The sequence below is a fragment of the Propithecus coquereli genome, unplaced genomic scaffold, assembly GCF_000956105.1.
Source record: "Propithecus coquereli isolate 6110/MARCELLA unplaced genomic scaffold, Pcoq_1.0 Scaffold13, whole genome shotgun sequence".
In the NCBI taxonomy this organism is placed as follows: Eukaryota; Metazoa; Chordata; class Mammalia; order Primates; family Indriidae; genus Propithecus; species Propithecus coquereli.
Window position 1 is genome coordinate 4,263,899 of NW_012137191.1, and position 24,002 is coordinate 4,287,900.

Genomic DNA, 24,002 nt, shown 5'->3' on the forward strand with positions numbered 1-24,002 from the left:
ATACCTTAATGGTATTTTAAAAAGTATGCATCTATCCCTTAACTCAGAGTATCAACTTCTAGTTGTAATGCAGCTTTGTATTTTTTTCCTATTCATGGAGAAATGCTGGTGAAATATGATGTGTGAGCCGAAAAGTTTTGAAAGGCTGACTGAAGCTAGAAGGAAAAAAAGTAAAATATCACTAGTAAACAGTTCTGTAGACACATCACTCCTAGAAAAATCATTCAAAATACATATGTAATTAATGTGTGGTCAGCAGTGTTACCTTCTGATGGATACTGTAGACCACTGAAGCATTTATAGGATTTTCCTATATGTGTTGGTCATTCATTATCTGTAAGCAATTTAGAATTATGTTCTTTCAATTCACTTCAGTGCCATTTAAAATGACATCTTTATGTGGTGCTAAGTAATACATCTGTTGGAAATAAAACCCAATAAGTCCATTTGATCAACAAATATTTATTGAGCACTTATGTACCAAGTAGATACTACACAAGTTAATGTCAATACTGAAGAAAAAAAAAAAAACAAAAACAGACATAAGCCCTGCCCACATTGGTCATAAGAGGCTAAATAATCCTGTGATAACAACCAACCAAAAATCTCACTGATTTAACACAACAAACATTTGTTTCTCACTCCTACTGTATGTTCCATACAGGTTTGCAGAGGCTCTGCTCTTTCAAGGACGTGAGCTGATGAAGGCTCATCACGCTGACACTATATCATCTGAAACAAGTGGTCTTCTCGGTCACCATAACCAGGTAAAAGAACATAAAGAACCATGCCAGGAACAAAAGACTTAGGACAATAAATGGCACACATCACCTCTGATTACAGTCACAAGCTCTACCTAACTACAAGGGATGTAAAATTATAGAAATAAAATCTTCTCTGTATTCAGGAAGGACAGAAGAATCAAATATTGGTGAGCATTAATAAAACTGCCTGCATAAAATTCATAATTTGATGGGAAATATATATAAGTAAAAAGGCAATTAAAATACAATGTGAGTGATGTCAACAAAATGGCAGAATAGGAAATCCTGGACTCTACTTTGCCCCATGGACACATCAATTCAAAAACAATACACAGACCAAGTCCCTTTGTGAAAAATGCAGAAGCTAGCTGAGAGGCTTCTATACCCTAGGAGAGCACAAAACAAACTAAATCAAAGCTGGTAGGAATATTAGAGACACTCTCTTGCCATAATCCTTACCCCTAACACAGGGCTTTACAATCAGGAGAAAACCCTCAGGTCTCAGCCTCTCCCTGGTAAGGGAAAGAAAGGACTGAACCATACATCTAACATTCTGATTTTTCTGAAGGATGCCCGAGGCACTGGTTATTGTCTTGCTTGTTTTGGAGTACTGAAGGACCTGGCATACTCCAAATGCCTGAAAGCCACCGAGAACAAAGACAATGGTTTGAACTAGCACATTAACACTCACCACAATCCCTTCTCTGGACCAGCACAGAGAAAGCAGGTACAATACTTCAGATCCCAGCTTCTCCAGGAAAGCAAAAGAGCTGGACTGTGCACTCAACATTCCAACTTTCCAGTAGCTGCCCAGAGAACTAGTTTCTGTATAGCCTGTCTTAGAACACTAATGGGAACTAGCATACTCTAGATACCTGGAGACTGTTAAGAACAAAGATGGTGGTTTGGACTAACATGAAGTTTTGAGAAGACACCAAAATCTCTGGCTTGATTGATGAGGGTCTTCTAAGCAGTCTGTGAAGACTGGGGAAAGAGAGAGATTTTGTTTAATGTACAGATACCAACAAAAAGAGTCAAGGGAAATGAAGAGAGAAATATGATCCAAACAAAAGTATAAGATAAATCTCCAAAAACTGACCCTAATGAAACATTTATAATAAGTTACCTGACAGAGAATTAAAAATAACTCTCATAAAGATGATCAATGAGGTCCAAAGAACCAAGTGAAAATTTTAACAAGGGATAGAAAATCTTAAAAAGTACCAAACAGAAATCATGGAGCTGAAGAATATAATAACTGAACAGAAAAATTCATTTAAAGGAATTCAACACCAGACTAGGTCAAGCAGAAGAAAGGAATGGCAAACTCAAAGACAAATCATTGAAAATTGTAAAGTCAGAGGAGCAAAATTAAATAAGAATGAAAAAGAGTAAAGAAAACCCACAAGACTTATGGGATATCATCAAGTGCACCAATATATACACTATGGGAATTCCAGAAGGAGATGAGACAGAGAAAGAAAAAGGAACTTTATTCAAAGAAATAATGCCAAAAACTCCCCAAATCTGGGGAAGAAACTAGACATCCTGATCCAGGAAGCTCAACAAATCCCAAATAAGAGAACTCAAAGAAATTCACACCTCATATTACAATGAAATTGTCAAAAGTCACAGACAAAGATAATTTTGCAAGAAGCATGAGAAAAGCAACTTGTTAGATACAAGGGAACCCTTATAAGACTATCAGTGGATTTTCCAGCAGAAACATCACAAGCTAGAAGGTAGGGAAATGATATATTCAAAGTGCTGATAGAAAAAAATTTCCAACAAAGAAAGCTATGCCTGGCAAAGCTGTCATTCAAAAATTAAGGAGCAATAAAGACTTTTCCAAACAAAAGCTGAGGGAGTTTATCATCACTAAATCTGTCTTGCAAGAAATGTTAAAGGTAATTCTTCAAGTCGAAATGAAAGGACACTAAATAGCAATGCAAAAGCAGATGAAAGTATAAATCTCTTTGATAAAGGCAAATATATAGACAAATACAGAATACTGGAATACTAGTGGGCAAATTACTTTTTTTTTTTTTTTTTTTTTGAGACAGAGTCTCACTGTGTTGCCCGGGCTAGAGTGCTGTGGCGTCATCCTCACTCACAGCAACCTCAAACTCCTGGACTCAAGCGATCCTTCTGCCTCAGCCTCCCAAGTAGCTGGGACTACAGGCATAAGCCACCATGCCCGGCTAATTTTTTCTATATATTTTTAGTTGTCTGATTAATTTCTTTTCTATTTTTAATAGAGACGGGGTCTCGCTCTTGCTCAGGCTGGTCTCGAACTCCTGAGCTCAAACAATCCGCCCGCCTCGGCCTCCCAGAGTGCTAGGATTACAGGCGTGAGCCACCGTGCCCGGCCGGCAAATTACTTTTGATTCTCATATAAAAGCTAAAAGACAAAAGCATTAAAAATAACCATAACTTAAAATATTTTAATAATCACACAATATAAAAAGATGTAAATTGTGACATCAATAATATAAAGTGGCAGCAAAGGAAAGCTATAGAGTTTTCATATATGATTGAAGTTAAGTTGTTATCAGCTTAAAACAGACTGTTATGATTATGAGTTGTTTTATATAAGCCCATGGTAATTACAAAGAACATACCCGTGGAAGATACACAAAAGAAAAAGATAAAGGAATCAGGGCATATCAATATAAAAAAAATCAATAAAACACAGAGAGAATAAGAGGGACAAAAGAATTATAGGACAGACACAAATCAATTAATAAAATGGCAATAAATCCTTCCCTATCAAAAATTACAAATGAGCATTCCTTCATATGTTTGTTGGACATTTGTCTGTCTTCTTTTGAAAGACTTCTGTTAGTGTCTTTTGCCCAGTTTTTAATGGGGTGGTTTGTTTTTTTCTTGCTGATTTGTTTGAGTTCTTTGTAGATTCTGGATATTAGCCCTTTATCAGATGTATAGTTTGTGAATATCTTCTCTCATTCTTTTAGGTTGTCTCTTTGTTGATTATTTCCTTTGCTGCACAGAAGCTTTTTAATTTAATTTATTTATTTTTATTGTTGCTGTATTTGCCTTTAGGGTCTTAGTCATAAATTATTAGCCTAGGCATATGTCTGGAAGAGTCTTTCCTACATTTTCTTCTAGAATTCTTATGGTTTCATGCCTTACATTTAAGTCTTTTATTCATCTTGAATTAATTTTTATATACGACAAGAGACAGGGGTCCTGTTTCATTCTTCTGCACGTGATTATCCAATTTTCCCAACACTATTTATTGAATAGGGATTCCTTTTTCCAGTGTATGTCATTGGTTTGTCAGTTAAACTTCCCAATCAAAAAATAAAGAGTGACTGAAAGGATAAAAAATAAAAAATGACATCCAAGTATATGCTGTCTATAGATTCACTGTCTAAGATTCCCCTTAAGTTTAAGGACACACATAGGCTGAAAGTGAAGGGATGGAAAAAATATTCTATAAAAATGGCAGCAAAAAGACAGCAGATATGGCTCTACTTGTATCAAACAAAATAGACTTTAAGTCAAACATTTTCAAGAGAGACTATGAAGGACATTGTATCATGATAAAACAGTTAATTCGCCAGGAAGACATAACAATTATAAACACATATATTCACCTAACATCACAGCACTCAAATACATAAAGCAAACATTGACAGAACTAAAAGGAGAAACAGATAGCAATACTATAATAGTGAGCGACTTCAATATGCCACTTTCAATAATGGAACATTCAGAAAGAAGATTAATAAGGAAAAAGTGGACTGGAATATACTATAGACCAAATGGACCTAACAAACATATAGAGAACATTCCACCCAACAGGAGCACAATACATATTATTCTAAAGTGCACATGAATCTTTCTCCAGGATAGATCACATGTTAGGTCATAAAACAAGTGTTAACAAATTTAAGAAGATCAAAATGATTCCAAGTATCTTTTCTTAATATTGTTAAAACGTCCATACTACCCAAAGCAATCTACGGAGTCAATGCTCTCCCTATCAAAATCTCAATGGTATCTTTACAGAAATAAAAAAAAAAAATCCTAAAATTCATACAGAACCACAAAGGACTCTAGCCAAAACAATCTTGAGAAAGAAGAATAAAGCTGGAGGTATCAAATTCCTGACTTCAAAACACAGTACAAAGCTATAGTAATTAAAGCAGTGTACTACTTGCATAAAAAAAGACATATAGACCAATGGAACAGAATAGACGGTCCAGGAAAAAAAAAAAAAAAAAAAATGCACGTTTGGTCAACTGATATTCAAAAAGGGTGCCAAGAATGAACAATGGGGAAGAATAGTCTCTTCAACAAATGGTGTAGGAAAACTGGATATCCACGTGCAAAAGAATGAAATTGGAACCTTATCTTACACCATAAATAAAAATCAACTCAACATGGATTAAAGGAGTTAAACATAAGACCTGAAATTGTAAAACTTCCAGAAGAAAACATGGAGGGAAAACTACATGATTCCTTGGATATGACACTAAAAGCATGACCAACAAAACAGACAAGGAGAACTACATCAACCTAAAAAGTTTCCACACAGCAAAAAAACAAACAATTAACAGAATGAAACAGCAGTCTATGGAACGGGTGGAAATTTTTGCAACCCATATATCAGATAAGGGGTTAATATACAAAATATAAAAGGAATTCCTTCAACTCAATAGCAAAAAACAACCCAATTAAAAATGGGCAAAGGACTTGAATAGATATTTCTCCAAGAAGACATACAAATGACCAACAGGTATATAAAAAGATGCTCAACATCACTAATCATCAGGGAAATGCAAATCTAAACCACAATGAGATATTTCCTCACACCTGTTAGGACGGCTATTATCAAAAACAAAAAGATAACAAGTGTTGGTGAGGATGTGGAGAAATTGGAACAATGTGGAAAAATCGGAACCCTTGCATGCTGTTGGTGGGAATGTAAAATGGTACAGCCACTGTGGAAAACAGTGCAGAGGTATCTCAAAAAATTAAAAATAGAACTACCATGTGACCCAGCAATCCCACTTCTGTGTATATATCTGAAGGACACAAAATCAGTATCTTTAAGAGAAGATATCTGCACTCTTATGTTCATTGCAGCACTATTCACAATAGAAAAGATATGGAAACAACTCAATGTCTATCAATAGATGAATGGATAAACAAAAGGTGGTGTGTATATGTGTGTGTGTGTATACACATATACATACATGTACAATGTATATAACCATTGTATATAGTTGCCAGGGGAGGGATGCGGAATTGGGAAGTTACTAATCAACGAGTATAAAGTTTCAGTTATGCAAGATGGTTAAGTTCTAGAGATCTGCTGAACAACACTATGCCTATAGTTAACAATATTGTATTGTACATGTAAAAATTTAAGAGGATAAATCTCATGTTAAATGTTCTTACCACAATAAAAAAATAAATATTTTTTATCCAAAGCATATTGGAGGGGAAATATAATGTGGTAAATGTTGTGATGTGGATGACACGTGGTGCTAAGGTAACATTTTACCTGATCTTAAAGTATTAGGAGTTTTCCCAGAGGAAGTGATGTCCAAATAGAGACCTGAATAATGAGTCTGATTTTGCCAGGGCATACGCGGTGAAAGGGTGGAGAAGAGAGTGGGGAGGAGGAGTTATGGGGACTTATTTCAAGACCCAGAGGTGAGAAAGAGAATGTTCTAGTCATAGAACTACAGGAAATTCACTTTGGATGGAACTTAGTCTTTGGGCAAAAATAACGACAGAGCAGAATAATGAGATAAGCTGGTGCCATATTATTTAGAGCCTATAAACCATGGGAAGGACTTAGACTTTATTATGAAGACAATGAAAATCCACGAAAGAGTTGGAAGCAAGGATATACGTGTATACGTGTTTTAGAGGAATTACCACCACATGGAGATAATGAATGAGAAAGAGCAGCTGTCGCAGTAATCCAAGAAAGAAATAATAAGGGCAGTAGCAGTAAGGATAGACCTAATTAGGTGGATTTAAGAGATATTTAGCAGGTAGAATCAACGAGCCTTTGCGATTTACTGCATGCATGAGATAAGGAAAGGCAAGAAAGAATGAACAATAATACCTAAGTGTCTGGCCTTAGCCACTAGGTAGACAGTGTTATTCGCTGATATGGAACAGAGAAAGCCGGCAAGGTAGGGTATGGGGAGCGAGATGAGTTCACTTTTGGATTATCAAAGTTGAATATTGTTGAGATATTCAAATGGATATTTCCAGTAGCTAGTAGTGTGATATTCAGCTGAAGAGAAAAATCAGGGATGGACCTATATATTTTAGAATCACCCACATAAAGATAGTCGATCAAGCCAGGAAGCTGGGTTCATACAAGGAGCCTGGATAGACTAAGCAAAGAAGATTAAAACTTTAGTGATGAGAGTCTAAAGAAAACTGCAGAACAGTACAGTGGTTTTCTCTTATCCCCATGGATGCCTCAAACCATGGGAAGTACTGAACCCTACAAGTACTATCTTTTTTCCCTATACATACATATTGAAGATAAAGTTTAATTCATAAATTAGGCACAGTAAGAGATTAAAAACAATAACTAATAACAAAATAGAAGAATTATAACATCATGCCAGCATCACTACTCTCCCACTTTGGGGCCATTATTAAGTAAAATAAGGGTTCCTTGAACACAACTGTGATAGCACAACAGTTGATCTGATAACCAAGACCAAGCGACTAACAGGCAGGCAGTGGATACAGCATCAATACACTGGACAAAGGGATGATTCACATCCCAGGCAGGACAGTGCGAGATTTCATCACACTACTCATAACAACTCTCAACTTAAACTTTAGGAATTATTTATTTCTGGAATTTTCCATTTAATATTTTCAGATAGCAGTTGACTGCAGGTAACTGAAATCATAGAAGGAGAAACTGGGTATAAGGGGGAACTACTGTAGCTTGAGAGAATAGATTAATGAGAGGAGGAGAGTGGATGAAGTTAGGAACCAGGGAAATAGAGCATCTCCAGAAGGCAGGAATGGTGATAAGTGCCAAGTGATGGAGAGACAGGTCAGGTAGAATAAAGCCTGAGAAGTATCCAGTGAATGGTTTGACAAAGAGGCCACAGGTGACCATGTGGATTCTGGACACATCTAAGATGACAGCAAGATTCATGGAAAGAGCAAGACTGAGACAGGTGCTAAAAGCTTTTAGTGATTGAGAGGGAATAATCAGAAGTTGTTGCTAAATGACAGAATGGAAGAAGTACAAGGGTTTTATATAAGAATGGGAATGCACTTGTAAATTAACTTTTAAAGTCATGTTAAATCTGTACTGCACATTAACAATTATCTATCACAAAGAATATTTTGCTTCTATCTTTTCTTGAAAGCAATTAAAGGGCATTTTTTATTTCATTCTGTAAAGTAAAAAGATATTCCTATGGCTCTGTTGTGCTTTCTTTGATTAGTGGTGCTGTGACATTAACAGCTGAAACAGTTTTATTGTATCTTTTTATATTTCCGCTTGCAATATAATTCTTACTTCCCAAAGTAAAATTCAAACTCATTTCTTACTAAAAGGATATACATATAAATCTATGTGTCACACAAAGCTCACGAGGAAGTGTTAAGTGGTTTTAGTAAGAATTATTTGCTGATGTGCAGGCTGCAGTAAAAACTGCCAAGTCTGGAAAGAGTTTTAAATGTAGGTACTTTCTTACGCCTTACTGAAACAGCATTATGCCATTATTCCTAAATTAATGTGGTATATGCACCTATAATATGATGACTCTAAGAATTCGTATTGTGCTAAAGAAAGAAATTTTTAAAATTCTGAAAAGGCTTTTTTAGCTACCCTATAGGCAGAATAGTATGAGAAGCAGCCTAGATTTAACTTTCTTTCAGCAGTTTTTTCAAGCTGAACATTTTTCTTTCTTAGAACAAATATTTAAAAATAAGTTTTCGGCAACAAATCAGACAATTATATAGCTGGAAAAAAATTAAGATGTTCCCTGCCAATTACTTTTTCATTCATCACAAGTAGAACTTCAAACTATCCCCAAAAGACAACCATCCATCTGCAGAAGAAAATTCGACAAACTTCTTTTGTCATGATGCTTGCTTGATGTTGAAAAAGTCAAATATGCCAGATGTTCTCCTTGGAGACTAATAAGTTCCACTTGGGTGCCATACTTACAGTTAGGCTAGTCCTTTAAACTGGAAATCAAGACCATATTAACAGACTTGAAAAGAAATAGCTGGCTAAAATTCATTGTTCTGCTTACTGCAAGGATGTTGTTAGAAATGTCATTGAGGATGTTCTCTACATTTAACAGGGTCTTCTTTATGAAAATTCACAGGAAAAATTCTCTGGTTTCAATAAAAAGTATCAGCAGTGCTCCTCCCAAATACATGCTATATAATATATGGCCTCTATGCCTGAGATTGAGTCCTTTGTTTATTATTTGCTAATATTCTATGGGGCTGCTTTAAAGTCTCTCTACCATCAGCATGGAAGAAGATATCCAGAAGAACACGGGGAAGAAAATAAAATTAGTGCAGAAAATGAAGGACAATATAGGAAAAACTCCTAGTCATCATACATAGGGATTTTGTGGCCATTCCGGATATGTGTGTGTGTGTGTGCCTGTGTATTTTTCTCTCTGAACATCTTCACCACAAGAACACACTATTTTAAAAACAATGTATTGGTTATCTATTGCTGGGGAATAAATTATCACAAAATGTATCGGTTTAAAACAGAAAGTATATATTATCCCACAGTTCCTGCGAGTCAGGAATCTGAGCACAATTTAACTGGGTCCCTGGGCTCAGCATCTCTCACGAGGCTACATTATCACGTAGGCAGAGGATACAATCATCTGATGGCTTGATCTGAGGAGGATCTGCTTCTAAGCTCCCTCACATGGTTGAGGGCAGCCCTCAGGGCCTTGTGGCTGTTGTCTGGAGACAGTTGCTCGCCACGTGAGCCTCTCCATAGGACTACCATACTCCCACTGTGGCGGTGTGCTTCCTCCAGACGAAGGTCTCTGAGAGAGACAGCAAGAGAGGGCAAGCAAGACAGAGGCCAGCCTAACCCCGGAAGTAGCATGCCATCACTTGGATCAAATTCTATTCATTAGAAGGGAGCCACTGGGTTCAACCTATACATAAAGGGAAAGGAATACACAAGGGTTGGTTGGGATCATTGATACCAAGTCAGAGGCTGCCCATGACACAGTTACAGTAATTTTCTCACATTACAGGGACTCTTCTTTATTAGTGTTGAAATGTGAGGTGAAAAAAATAGGGCATGATAGGTTTTCCTAACCAAAATGGAACTGATTTTAATTTTCTTAAACCCTCATGGGTGCAGAAAATGCAATCAAATTGGTGAATTAGTCCTTAACTTTGACAATTCTTTTGTCAAACAATGAGGCCTTTTCTGAGGTGTCACTATGAATATGGATTCCTGTGACTGTATTTTTGCTTAGTAACTCATTCATACTACATATTTAGCCTGATACAAATTATTCCTGGAAAATAATTTTTTATTAATACCTTAAAATAATCTTAAGATAATTAGTACTGAACATGGCTACAAATTAGTTACAACTGGCTAGGAATACTCAGTGCACATCAAGGCCAAGATTTCCTTCTAGAGCATGGCCAAAGTAATCCTCTTTCCCTCCTCATCTCACTATTCCTTCCTAATGATTTTAGGTATGGTGACCATATATTTAAATTAGCCCTGGGCATTGCAATTTATGCCTTTTCTTGTGTGTTATTATTAACAACACTTCCTTTCACTTTCAAAACTGTCCTCATTTTGATAACAAATTACAAAGCCATCCTATTTTTAGGTAATGTTTTGCATTGTTTTTCTTTATTTATGCCTTGGTTTTTATCAGGATTTGTTTTAGGAGCTGTGGAGAATGGAATAGACGGAGTACCTCTTATCCTCTTCTTTTTCTGGTGGGAAATGTTCAAAGAAAGAGAAAATTGATATTGAAAGAGTTAAGTGCTCATTGCTGACTCTTCCTAATCTCTTAGTTCTAACAGTGGTGTACATTTGACTTATATTTAATAAAAGGCTCAGACCACTGAGCAGAATTTGAACAGATATATTTGGCAAGGATAAAATACGCCTAAGGAGAACATCAAAAAAAAGGAAACAAAATCCACAGAAAAATGTAGGCAAGACTGTTTTGACTCCCTCTCTATCCTTCGGGGCAAATGAGAACTTCCCAGGTCACCATAAGAGTTGGCAGAGCAATCCCCACAGCAAGTGGCTCCAATCCAAGCCAGTTTACACAGATCACAATTTTCCAGTCCACTGCTTTTTCTGGGCTATGATGGAAGACATTATATAATACGTGACTTACCATCCACCCTGACTTCATCCAACATCAGGGAAATACATGCTATGTGAAGTGCTATGCCCATACACTTTCAAGATCAGGCTCGATTTAATTTTTCTTTTTCTTTATTGTTCACTCAAATTCTCCCCTTCATGACCTCATCCTTTGCCTTCAGCAAACTCCTCTCCTAACTTCCCCAGAAGTAGGAGTTGACTTGAACACTTCTCTTTCTACCTCCGATTTTAACCTCACTCACACTGTACTATTACTAGCATGGGAAATGAGCCCTGTTGCCAGGGCAACCAAGAGGAGTACAAAAGTTCAGCCACCGTTGGAGCCTCTATTCTATAATTGATCAAATTCTGACTGTGTTCTTGACTCATTTCAATTTTATAGACATAAGAAGGTAAAACATTTTATAATTCCTTCGATTTCTCATACATATTTTGTCCATATCTCCATAAGGTCCCACTGACCTGTACCTTTTGTATTGAATTCACTAACTTAACTCATTTATTTCTATTAACCAGGGATAATATTCAAAGAACCAAAATAGCATGAGAAGTATCAATCACAATGGATGTATTCACCAAATCAGAATATATATAGCACGAGCTTTAGATAAGAACTAAACCAGAGCATACCAGTCAGTCACCCATCAGTCCAGCGTCTAACTAATCTAGATACCTTGCCTCCCTCATATGAAATGCATTTCTCCTCTGTTCAATTATTGCATGCTTAATATCTGGATTGGCCACCTGATAGTATCACCACATATAATTGGATAAGAATTAGATTTTAATATGAAATGCATCCACGCCTTTATGTCAAACCATAGGTATGGTGATTTTTTCAAAAATCATTCTCTATATTTCCTTCATAGGAAGAAAGACACCTTGTGTTAGAAGGCGGAGAAGGATGTTAAAGGCATGGTGCATAGGAAGAAGTAGGATATCAGAAAGTAGACAATTGTTTAGTAGTTGAGGTAGGAGTGGTCCCATGTGGTAGTCAGTAGTGTCGCTCTTGAAATGTTTCTGGTTCTCCCCCTTCCAAGCACATAGTATGGTTGCATTTATCATCCCCTTGTGCTTGGGTAGGGCTAAATAATTAGTTCTAATCAGAGCTGTGAGCAGAAGTGATGTATGTCACTTCCAGGCAGAAGAATGTTCAATTACTGCTTTGAGTCTTCCTGAGAGCTACCAGCAATCGTCCACATTACAGCTGCTATTTCAGCCTTGATCCCAGAGGGAGGGCGACTAGAAACAGAGCCCTCTAGCTAACTCAGAATGAAAATGTAATGAGAGCAAGAAATAAACTTTGTTGTTTTAAGTTACCAAGATTTTTGGATTTGTTTTCGAGGCATAATCTAACCTATCCTCACTGATATATCTTAGTTTTAAGATCTTATCCCTGGGGTCTCCTGTTTAGAATCCTAATTCTGAGATACCTACTTTAATGGTTCTTAACATGGAGTCCATAAACCCTCTCATATTGTATACAAAATTGGGGAGGCTGGGGGGAAGAGGGTCCAGAGTGTTCATTAAATTTTGCAAAACTCTTGACTTTAGGTCCACCTTATTGGTAATTCCTAAGTAATCCATGAGTTTAATCTATAATTACAACCTTGACTTGGATCTCCTAGTCCTAAATTCTTACCTTGTCTTTGTAATCCATCATCACTCATTGTCTTGCTATGACCAAATGTGGCCATGACCTACTTCCTGAACCAGTTCTGGATACTTGTTTAATGTCCAAGAGATCTGTCTTTAAATTATAACTTGTGATTGGTGCCCAATGTAGGTGCTCAGAAACTATGTTTTTAATCAGTGAGGCTGAGATCAGAGAGAGAAACAGAGTCAATGGCTCTGGCTCTGTGTGAAACCTTGTTCCTAAGAAACATAAGGAGAAATGGCTATTATAAATTTTAATTAAGAATCCTCCCAAAGCCTGAAAGATCTAGGTATTAAGTGAATTCCCTGGAAGCAATTCACCAAATGGGTGCACAAGTATAGTTTCTCTACTAATTTAGGTCATTAAATTTTCATAAACTTATCCTAAACTGACTCTACTTTAGATGATGTAGTAAAGTGATAATCAAGGCCATTCTCTCCTTTTAAAATCATTCAAGGAGCTGAAATTTCCTAGCAGCTCATCTCTTTTCTGTTAAGCCTTATATTTACTTGACATGATCTCCACAGAAATATCACATCTGTTGCTCCTTTAACTTCGCCTATGAAATCCTGTTCACTTCTCAGTTCTATGAACTGTACATTCACATATTCCATTAAGATGCCTCTGTAAGGTTCAGAACCTATCTCTGTGTTCTTACTCATAACTTCTTCATCATCAATGATTTATTTGGGATACTTAGCTTTAAGTCTGTACATGAAATTCCATAATAAAAGTAAATGCTTCAATTAATAGATTTTATTCCCTAACAATGGATATTACATATGCATATATAATAGTATATTGAATAATATATACTGTTATATAATATATATTTATACATATTAAAAATAATAGAATATGCCTGTATGGATCATATATGAACCATATTGAGGCAATCAAATCTGCTAATTTTTTTGCTAAAAGAATATAAGCATTTGATATGTGATGTGTATATTCTTTCCTGTTACTATATAGGATGCCGAACAATTTATGCTTTGCAACATACTTAGGAACTATCTTCCTAATCTTCCAAAATACATATTTTAGGGAGAGAGAATTAAACTGTGTAGGCTACAAAATATACATTAAAATCCAATACTCCCTTTTCTTTCTTCATATTTTGTTTTTATTTTACATATCTTTTATCATAAAAGACATTTTTTTTTAATTAGGTAAGGATATGCATTTAATATGTTACTTAAATCAGGATCGGCCTTTCAGTGTCCCACTTCTTTTGTGATTATAGCTCACTGTAACCACCAACTCCTGAGCTCAAGTGATCCTCCTGCCTCAGCCTCCCACGTATTAATAGCTAGTGTTACAGGGGCGAGCCAACAGGCCCGGCTAATTTTTTTGATGTTTTTTTAGAGATAGGGTCTCAGTATGTTGCCCAGGCTGATCTCAAACTCCTGGGCTCAAGCAATGCTCCCACCTCGGCCTCCCAAGTATCTGGGATCATAGGCATGAGTCACCGTGCCCAGTTCATGAGTTTCCCATTTCTAAAGAACTTTAATGAGAACTTTAATACTGCAAATACTATGCTCTTCCAGGTCCTATAATTCCATGTCTCTGATACTAACTTAATTAATTATGTTATACAAGTAGAGTGTCAGGGTGCCCTAGTGGTAGCCTGAAGAAAACTGAAATGGTATTTCATTGTGGTTTTGATTTGCATTTCTCTAATGATTAGAGATGTTGAGCATTTTTTTATATGTTTACTGGCCATTATTCTGTCTTCTTTTGAAAAGTTTCTGTTCATTTCCTTTGCCCATTTGTTGATGGGGTCGTTTGATTTTTTCTTGTTGATTTTTTTGAGGTCTAGATAGATTCTGGTTATCAGCCCTTTATCAGATGTGTAGAGAGCAAATTATGTACTCTCATAATACCCTGAAATAAAAAAAAAAAAGAAAACCAAAATGAAGAGAATTTAACCAATTCAAACGTGATTCTCCCTTTAATAAAGGCACAGGCAAGTCACTTGAGCCCACCAGGAAAAAGCCTTTATCCTCCTGACCTAGTGCCAAAAGGGTAAAAGAGGTTGTAGACATTCCTAACTCAGCAGCAAGGACAGTGTATACAACTGTGCTGCAACTGATAACAGGAAAATATTTGAATAATGAAATGTTTTATTAATAGAATATTCTTTACCATTTTTCATCAATCCCTCAAGAATACTATGGGGTTTTTAGATAACAAATGGGATAACTTGTCACAGAAATGTCACTTTCTCAGATAGTGCTGGGCCATCTCTTATTAATTTATGAAACAGACTATATAACTTTTGGTAAACCTTAAGCCTCATATACATCAACTCCCCATGTCTGGAAGGTAATTATTTCCTGTGTGTTCACCATTGGAAAGAAGGAATTGAAATGGAACTTAGAGATACTCATTATTATGTGGGCCCTGGATGATAAACACACACACACACACAGACACGCACACACACAAGCATGCACAAATATGGACCGCTATGTCATTAATTCCCATCTCATCCATAATTTCATCAAATTTTCCCTCTTTTTAAAAAGGTCAAAATTAGCAAATAATTATTTACTAATTTTAGTAACTTATATGCTTCATTTCCTCTTCCAAACTCTAATGAAATATTATATTAAATTTTTGTATTTACTTTTCACTGATGAAAATAAATTAAGAAACTGCTTATGTATATTCATAAAGATGTGTTCTGAAAGCATTCAAGCCAGCTGCCATCTATTTCATGTACTAACTTCACTCCTTAATTATTTTTAAGATTACATATTTACATGCTATAGCATAGGAAATTTATGTTTATTGAAAACCTACTGGTGCCAGGTATTCATTTGGGCATTTTCCATTAAATTAATAATTATTATAGCTGCATGATAATAATATGATATTATTGCCACAAATTAGACCATTGTATTATATTGGCCAAAGTTATTATTAAAGCAATTAACAGTAATAGAGAGCAAAAGTGCTTGAGAAACTAAAATATATATTTTTTGTTATTATAACAGCTACTAACATTTATCAGGAGTTCATTATATGGTGGCCATCATTTCAATTGCTTTGCATTCATTGTCTTCTGTGATTGTCACAACAACCCTAAAGTGAGTACTAATAGCCCCATTTTACACTGAAGAAATTGAAGCTCAGAAAGTGAAGTTTACCCAGAGTCACGTGGCTAAAGTATGTCAGGACAAAAGTCCATGTCTTTCTACTACACCACACTGCCTCCCATACAAAACGAAGTTAAAGGTAATCAAGGTTTACGGCAACCTTAAGTTTAGTTTGTTTCTCCACTTTAGAAGCATACATTCCCCCAGATTAATGATGATGATGTCAAGTATAGTGATACTAATAACAACCCTCTAACAACTTATTTCTAAAAAATGAGGAAACTGTCTAACTTTTCAGCATTATTTTTGCCAGTATGTAGCTAAGATGGGGCCACCATCCAGGTATTCCAATTCATGGATCAGGATTTCTCTCCTTTTTAACAAGCTGATAAAATATTTAATGAGCTATTTGGAGTAAGCAACTACGAACAAAGATCATAGTACACCTCTTAAATGTGTCAAATCAATGTTGACTCAGGACAGATAATAATGCAGTCCCACAGAATAAAAAGGATGCAACATTGATTATGTTTTTCATTAATATTTTAAAACTTCATTAATTCAGACAACACTAACTGAACTTGTGATAATTTGGATATGCTGTGTTATTTTTACCTTTGTACTATCAAAACCAAGTAATGCAAAATCAATAATATTAAAATCTGCTTTCTGCCATATTGCTGCTTCCTCTGGCTAAATAAGTCTCAATCTTATTCTCTCTCTCTCCCTCTCTCCTCCCCTTTCTTCCTTCTTTCTCCCTCCCTCCCTCTCTTCCTCCCTCCCTCTCTCCCTCCCTCTCTCCCTCCCTCCCTCTCTCTGAGGCCCCACTGGGCCAACCCTCTTGACCAGACTCAGCCATTCATTTCCAGCTTTTCTTCTCACCAGCCCATTTTGGGCAACAAGATCTGCCCCTTACTCCCAGCCTTAGTAATTAATTGTGCTATTATTGTGAATTAATCGTACAAGCAAGTCAATGTTTAGCCTAATTAAGAGTGAAGCCAACAAATTATCTAAAGCACCACTCTAGCAGAATTAGCATCCAGCCTTGTATGAGCAGCCAATCAAGCTTCTCAGCTATTGACTCAAGTACTTCTGGGCCTCATTAAACCTTACAGCTCAGCTCCCTTCGTACTCTGGCTTCTGAATCCTGCCTCAGTCATCCATCCTTTACCCATCCCTAAATGCAGTGCCTAATTATAGGCACTGGAAATAATACTGTATCTCTTTTGTTAATTTACTACAATCCATACTCATAGCTTTGTATTTCAGTTGTTTTGTGAGTTTAGGTCGTTTATAGTTTAACATTATTAAAGACTATTTAATATTTTTCTTACCATTTCCCAAAATCAATTTAGTATCTTTAAAAACAAAAGCACAAAGATTTCTTCCTTAGAAAGAAGTTATCAGTGTAAACAAACAATGGCCAGAGGGCAACCAATTTTCTACTTGAAGAACAAGAACAAGTGAAAATCACAGTTCTTGACAGTAAAAACATGTACCTGGGCTCCTACTTCTAGATGAGTGGTAACTAGAAAGAGAAAAAAAGTTTGTGTAAGGAATCTGAAAGCATTACTGAAGATACTGAAAATAGTGAACTTAGCAAAAAAATGTTTGGAAAAAAACTACTGCCTGGAGTGAAAGTTTGCCTTGAATTTTTCCCATTAAAGAGTAATTCCGCCATGGGGAAAATAATATGCTGAAACCTACACCTCTGACAATAGAAATTGAAGCTATAAATCAGAGATTCTTTTCTGATACAATGTGTGGACACACTCATGGATCAGAGCATTGGTCATTCTTTAAAAAAATGAGGATAAATATAATAGTTCCAGAGGCTAAGGCTTAAATCAGCTATGTGCATGGACTTTAGATCTTCAACAATTTCACGCAGCATGCCAAGTCTATACCAGTCTCCCACTTGTTTAGTTTTCCTATTAATCCTTGCTGGTTTCTGCTGCTCCCTCAATATACAGAAACTATGCATTTTAGATTTTAGGAAAGCGTCCATTTCAAATATTCTGTCCTGCCACCTCCCTTGGTCCAATCGCCATACTAAGGGTACTCAGTACACTCCGAGGAGTTCTCCATAAGATTTCTCACTAAAGGAAAGGAAACAGAACAGACAGAGTCTATTCCATTTCCAATATATCCACCACCTAATTCATATCTTCATTTTGTTCAGGTCTTAAATATGAACACTAATACTTATTTTCAAAATCACCTGTATCACTTTGCCTTATTTCTCAATTTTTCTCTGCAAAACTTAACAAATAGACATATTAATTAATATTTATAACAATTCTCTAGAAAAGGCTTTGTAGCAGGAAAAAATTGATTAACACTAGAAAAACATCAGCTTTTTCATATCCTGCCCTAAATAGGTGCACTCTTTGGAAACATTCCAGTTTGCAGAGGAATTTTTATCAGTGAGTCAAATGTCTAACATCCTCAGGTGCTAAACACAATACTTACCATAGTAATACTGGAATAAGGCTACAAACATAGATGTATATGTATGCATATAAATGTTTACATATACCGTTATTCAAACCTGTTTTGAAACACAAAGTTTACTTTTTAAAGGGGTCAAGCACATCACAAAAAAAATACGTGCTTATTATAGAGTTCACTATGCAGATTTCTTCAAAAGCCCATTAGCGACAAGGCAGGCAAATATTTCAACGCTAAGTTTCAGAAATTCAGAAGGGGGAAGATTTCCTTCTTTTCCGAGAAGAAAACCCCGTGATTCTCTGAGACAATCAGTGCTGAAAACATGCCTTTTGCTGCCATCAAGTGGCTCTTCTCGGAACATTCTTATGAACATCCCCCTGATGTGCTAGCTTTGTTTCCCCACCACTTCATTCCTCGTGCATTATGCATGGATCACCCTTTGGGGAACAGGAATATTTGAAAAGACCAAGCAAGCCTTTCCTAAATTAGGACTTTCTAGTATGGATGATATAAAAATTACATTTCTAAGAAATTCTTCAGAAAGACAACTTCAAAAAGTGTTCGAAGTGTCCAAAAACTAAAAATCCTTCCCAGCCCTATGTGACTTGCTCAGTTTCCAGTCAGTCAGTAAAGACCTGGGCTTTGGAGCACATCTCTCTCATTAATACCACACAAAGAATTTCTAAATAGACTGGCTTTAAGACATTAGTTGAACACAAAGGAAAACAGAAAAGTTATTCAGAATTATTTGTAATCGAGTCAAATCCCATTACTGTGGGGGAAAATGGTTCCGTGTTTCCTTTCTACTAGTGTCTCATTTTCTCGAGACTTATTCCTGGGTGTAAATAGTGCAGCATACTTTATAGTCACTGCAAAAGTTCAACTGTGATTACTACATAAACCCCATTCTAATTTAGTAAATTCCTCTTCCTCTTTTTTAATTTTGAATATCTTGCCTTTTTTTCTCCCAAGAGATGGTTAATTAAACTGGTAGTATAATTGAAGGAAAAAGGAAAATTTCTACTTTAAGAATAAAACAGAGACAAAACGCTGTGGCAGCAGCCCCTTCATATTCTGAGAAGGCAGCAACTCAGACGCTTGGGTTCTCTTGACTGGAAAATGCATTAATGTGATTTTTGTTTTGAAAAGAAAAGCCTCAGATAAATCAAAGTGAGCAGAAGTTGAGGCAAAAGAGAACTAAATTGCTCTAAATAATAAAACAGAGGAATTCTGCAAGTTATTGGTGGGGGAGGGGGCTCCAGAGAGAAGAATCTGACACTGGGAGAAAAGAATAGCCAGGGGCGTTTTGGGGGTTCCAAAATTTAAAGGAAACTGTATATTAAAACCACAAAACTGTGCCTGTGGTTATGACATGAATTCCCTGGGAGAATTTCCCCACCAAGGCCCAGTTTAATCCTGTGCTAGTGATTATGTGCTTTCTATTGAACCCTTCCTCTGCAGCCCTTTGCAGGACCATCTAATATGGGGACTTCTATTTCAATCTCTCACCTAATACGAGCCCAAATCCTTGTGTCTGGTCTCTACTTGAAAGTTGAAACTCAAGTCCCTAAGTTACTGCCTCTGAGCATCATCAGTTCATAGGTTTACTGCCCTGGTTTTTAGATCCTTCTTCATTTTTGTCTTCTAGGGTTTTTCCTGACCTTTGAGTAAGCTCAGCTATATACTTCAAAAGAGTTTATTAGGCTGTATTATATTTTCCAGCAGTTCTAAGGATTTTGTAGTAAGAGAGGCTTCAAGTTTCTTAGTCTGTGACCTAGTAAAAAAAGAAGTTGCTCATAATATGGCTGGATGTGAAACTCTGCCCAGGGTCAGCACCTTCTCTGAAGCAGTACCCTTACCTACAACCTCCAACATTTATATAAAGATGAATTTAGTTTCATATTGATGAATTAAAGAATAAAATAAGTTACTATAAGTAGGATTTTGTGGTAAAAAGCATAAAGGGGCAGAAAGAGAGTCAAAAGGGACAGGAGATATGGATTATCTGAGCCTTAGTCCTTTTAGCTCAACTAGCTAACTTCCCTCTTTCCCTCTCCTTCTGACTGCCTCTCGGCTGGGCTCCCCAGAGATGTCTAAAACCACAATAGTCAGTGCATACTCAGGGAATTCCACCGTAATGACAGAGCGGGAGCCAGGCAACTTGACTTTTTATCAAGTCAGTAATGGCTAAAAACTCTTGAGGTTCTCATCTAGATAAACCTAGGGATTCTGTTCTCTGTAAAAAGGGACCATGGGACCCCGGTTTAGCCTAAATTTACATTCATTCCTAAAATTGGCATGTAAACACACACACACGCACACACGCACACACACACAAAACAGACCCGTCTAGGGAAACTCTTTTCTTCCTCTCTAAAACCCTACAGCCACCCAACACTCAATTTAGTCCTGAACTCTTCCAGTTTGAAAAGGAGTCCTAAAATACATGAATAAAATACTTCCATCATAGGAAGTTCTAGAAACCCGTTTGGGAATGGTTCTAGGACAAGATTCCTAGAGAGATCCATAAACAAGCACACATTGAAATACCCAATGCAAGTCAGATTCAGTGTAAAAAGTCCTGAATTCCCTCCTACCACCAGCAGTCCTCTAATATAAAACCAGCCAATTATGATGTCTGTAAGCTCACACCCCATGGCTCCATCATTTCCTGCCCTGCAGAGGATGAAGCAATGCCTCGAATAACATGGTGTCTCTGAGAGGACCCCAGATGTTCTCTCGGTCATATCCATTTGTTCTGAGAACTAATTTTCCTTCAAGCTGATATTCCTACTTCAAAGTGTTCACTAGCTCAAATGATGTGTTTCATAAAAGTTAGTAGTATGTCTTTTATAAATGGTGATTTAATTTTTTTATCCGTAGAACTAAAGCATTTGTCCCTTGCTTGGGATTTTTTTTTAATGTAGCACATTTAAGACATCCTCTCAGTAAAAGATCCTTTTCCAACAAAGATGAGCCATATTGATGAAGAGTTCAACAGTTATGTAAGAATCCGTGATATTGTATTTAGTCTGAGAATAAAAAAGAACCACTTTCAATTTCAGTTAAGATACACATAAATTCTGCACTAACTATCCTCTTATTTCCTGTGCATACCTCCTCTTTCTTTCAGTTTTCAAATTCAGCTCGAATGATAAAATACAGAGAATAGCTAATAGGCATATGAAGAATGATTAACAGTGTCAACTACCTTTCAGATCTGGCTGTATTACTAAAATTCACTTCTTTATAGTTCATCTCCTCTATTGTTTAAAATGGAGATTTAATTACAGTATAACTTGAAACAAGTGCCAAAACCTCTCTAGTCCTCAGTTTCTTGATCTGTAAAATGGAGATAATAAAATACCTATTGCATAGGGTCATTGTGAGGTTTAATTGAGATAATTCCTGTCTGTTATTAAATGCCCAAGAACTGTTAGCTCTCATTTTATTATTAGCAATTGAGTGCTTTACAGTGTGCAAGGAATTATTTATTACTGCATTTAATTTACTGCCTTCAAATATGCTTCCTTCCTCAGAATAAGCATTTTTGGTTAGCACAGACCTCATTAGCTCTACATAAAAAAATAAACAGAACTAGATAAAAGTCAGCTTCTGAGCAAAATATATATTTTATATACTATATAACTCATTATTTCCAGCAACAACTTAAAAAGTACAATTTTTACATAGGTCCCTTCTTCTGGTCCCAGTGCTTTCAGTACACAAAACTTCACAGAGAGACCTTTGGTTGTATTAGGTAATTCTAATTATTACCCATTCTGCTACCACAGGCACTGGTCCAGGGCTGAGGCATATGCTGCCTAGCCACAGTTGAGATCTGTGAGTACATCACTTTGAAATAAATAAAGCCATCATTCTAAGTCCAAAAAATAATTACAAAGTATTTCAATAACTTTCTGAAGCTTGAACATTCAAAATCACATCCTTGAGTTTACCACTTACTAGTATGTACTACAGTATAAATCTTGTGAATTATCTTTTTCCCTTTACCATGTATCTCCCTTAACGGCAGGGAAAAAAACAATAAAATTTTAAATGAGCTTCCATTTCAGTATTGAACAGTGGTGGCCAAAATCTATACATAATATTAAAACAATTGCACACTGTAGAACCAGATGACAATCTTGCCTAGCTTACATTTGGAAGAAAAGGGTATTAGTTAGCTCTCTGACCTATTGGGGAGACTAGATCAAAACCTTCCTTGGTAACTATTTCAGGGTACAACAAATATTTAAGGTGGTTTATTATTGTCACTAATCCAATTCTCAATGCCGTAGGCTGAGCCAATCTCCTTATATTCTGCCCTTAAAACTTACTGAGAGCAAACCAAGAGGAAATTATACTGAAAGACCAATCCTGTGTTTCATTATATAATGAAAGAACTGGAGAAAGTTGGAAAAAAATCTGCAATCCACTTGATAGCACATCTTCATGCCATGGTGATCTGATAAGTATGGATCACAACCTTGGATTTAATACAGGTTGGCCCACTTTTAAAATGACCCATTTATAACAAAGGTCTCTCTGTTGGGACTGTCAAGAAAGCAAAATAAATGCCACCAGTATCAAACACTTTTATTTAACCAGGCACTGTAGAGCAATGGAATCACAAACCTAGAGACCTTCATCTTAGCCCCACTCTATTACTCATGTGAATATAAAAAATCAATAAGGGCCGGGCACGGTGGCTCACGCCTGTAATCCTAGTACTCTGGGAGGCCGAGGCGGGCGGATTGCTTGAGCTCAGGAGTTCAAGACCAGCCTGAGCAAGAGCGAGACCCCGTCTCTACTAAAAATAGAAAGAAATTAATCGGACAACTAAAAATACATAGAAAAAAAAAATTAGCCGGGCATGGTGGCGCATGCCTGTAGTCCCAGCTACTCGGGAGGCTGAGGCAGGAGGATTGCTTGAGCCCAGGAGTTTGAGGTTGCTGTGAGCTAGGCTGACGCCACGGCACTCTAGCCCAGGCAAAAGAGTGAGACTCTGTCTCAGGAAAAAAAAAAAAAAAAACAATAAGATTTCCTCATTCTCTGTCACTATAATGAAATTAATACCTGCCCTCTAATTATCCCATAGAAAAGACCTAAAGAATAAGGAAGAAATCTACATAGATGTTATACGCTTTTCGGAAAAAAGATTCTAATGTCTTAAGTAAGAAAAACGCACACATTATCCCTATTGAGGTTAGAATATTTGTAAAGGAGATTTATACTACTACAAACTAAAAAATTCTTGAATTCTTACGAGTTTCAAACATAACACTCACCACAGTAGAAAGGGGAAAGATAACCTACCCCATGTTCCCATCCATTAGAAGAATCGTGTTGTATATGTGAGAAAATATGAAGAGAAAGAGAATTGTGCTGAAGAACATTGTCATCCACGACCCATGATCCTCTCGAAACATTTTTAATCGGAGCAACTGACCTGAAATACAAATATTATTCAAAATCAATATACATTGTAACTCAAAATGCATACATCTTTGCTTCATTTCAGTGAATCTCTATTTCTCACTGTGTTTTGCAGTCTTTGCCATAGGACTGCCTTGTGGGTAAAACCACTATATAATGTCCTTTTTGCTTTTTTGCAAATAAATGATCATGAATGAAGCCCAAGACAACCC

The 24,002-nt window shown here is 36.4% G+C and overlaps 1 protein-coding gene across 4 annotated transcripts in view; it reads right to left on the reverse strand.

The window, feature by feature from the left end:
- TMEM117 (transmembrane protein 117) overlaps positions 1-24,002 on the reverse strand; it is a 561,715-nt gene that overhangs the window by 417,447 nt on the left and 120,266 nt on the right. For 3 of the 4 annotated variants that reach the window (XM_012638408.1, XM_012638410.1, XM_012638407.1), the window contains exon 3: positions 23,671-23,803. The exons of the other annotated variant lie outside the window; for it this stretch is intronic. In XM_012638408.1, coding sequence (XP_012493862.1) covers positions 23,671-23,803 — 133 coding nt within the window. The remainder of the gene's footprint in view (positions 1-23,670; positions 23,804-24,002) is intronic. 4 annotated transcript variants of the gene reach the window in all.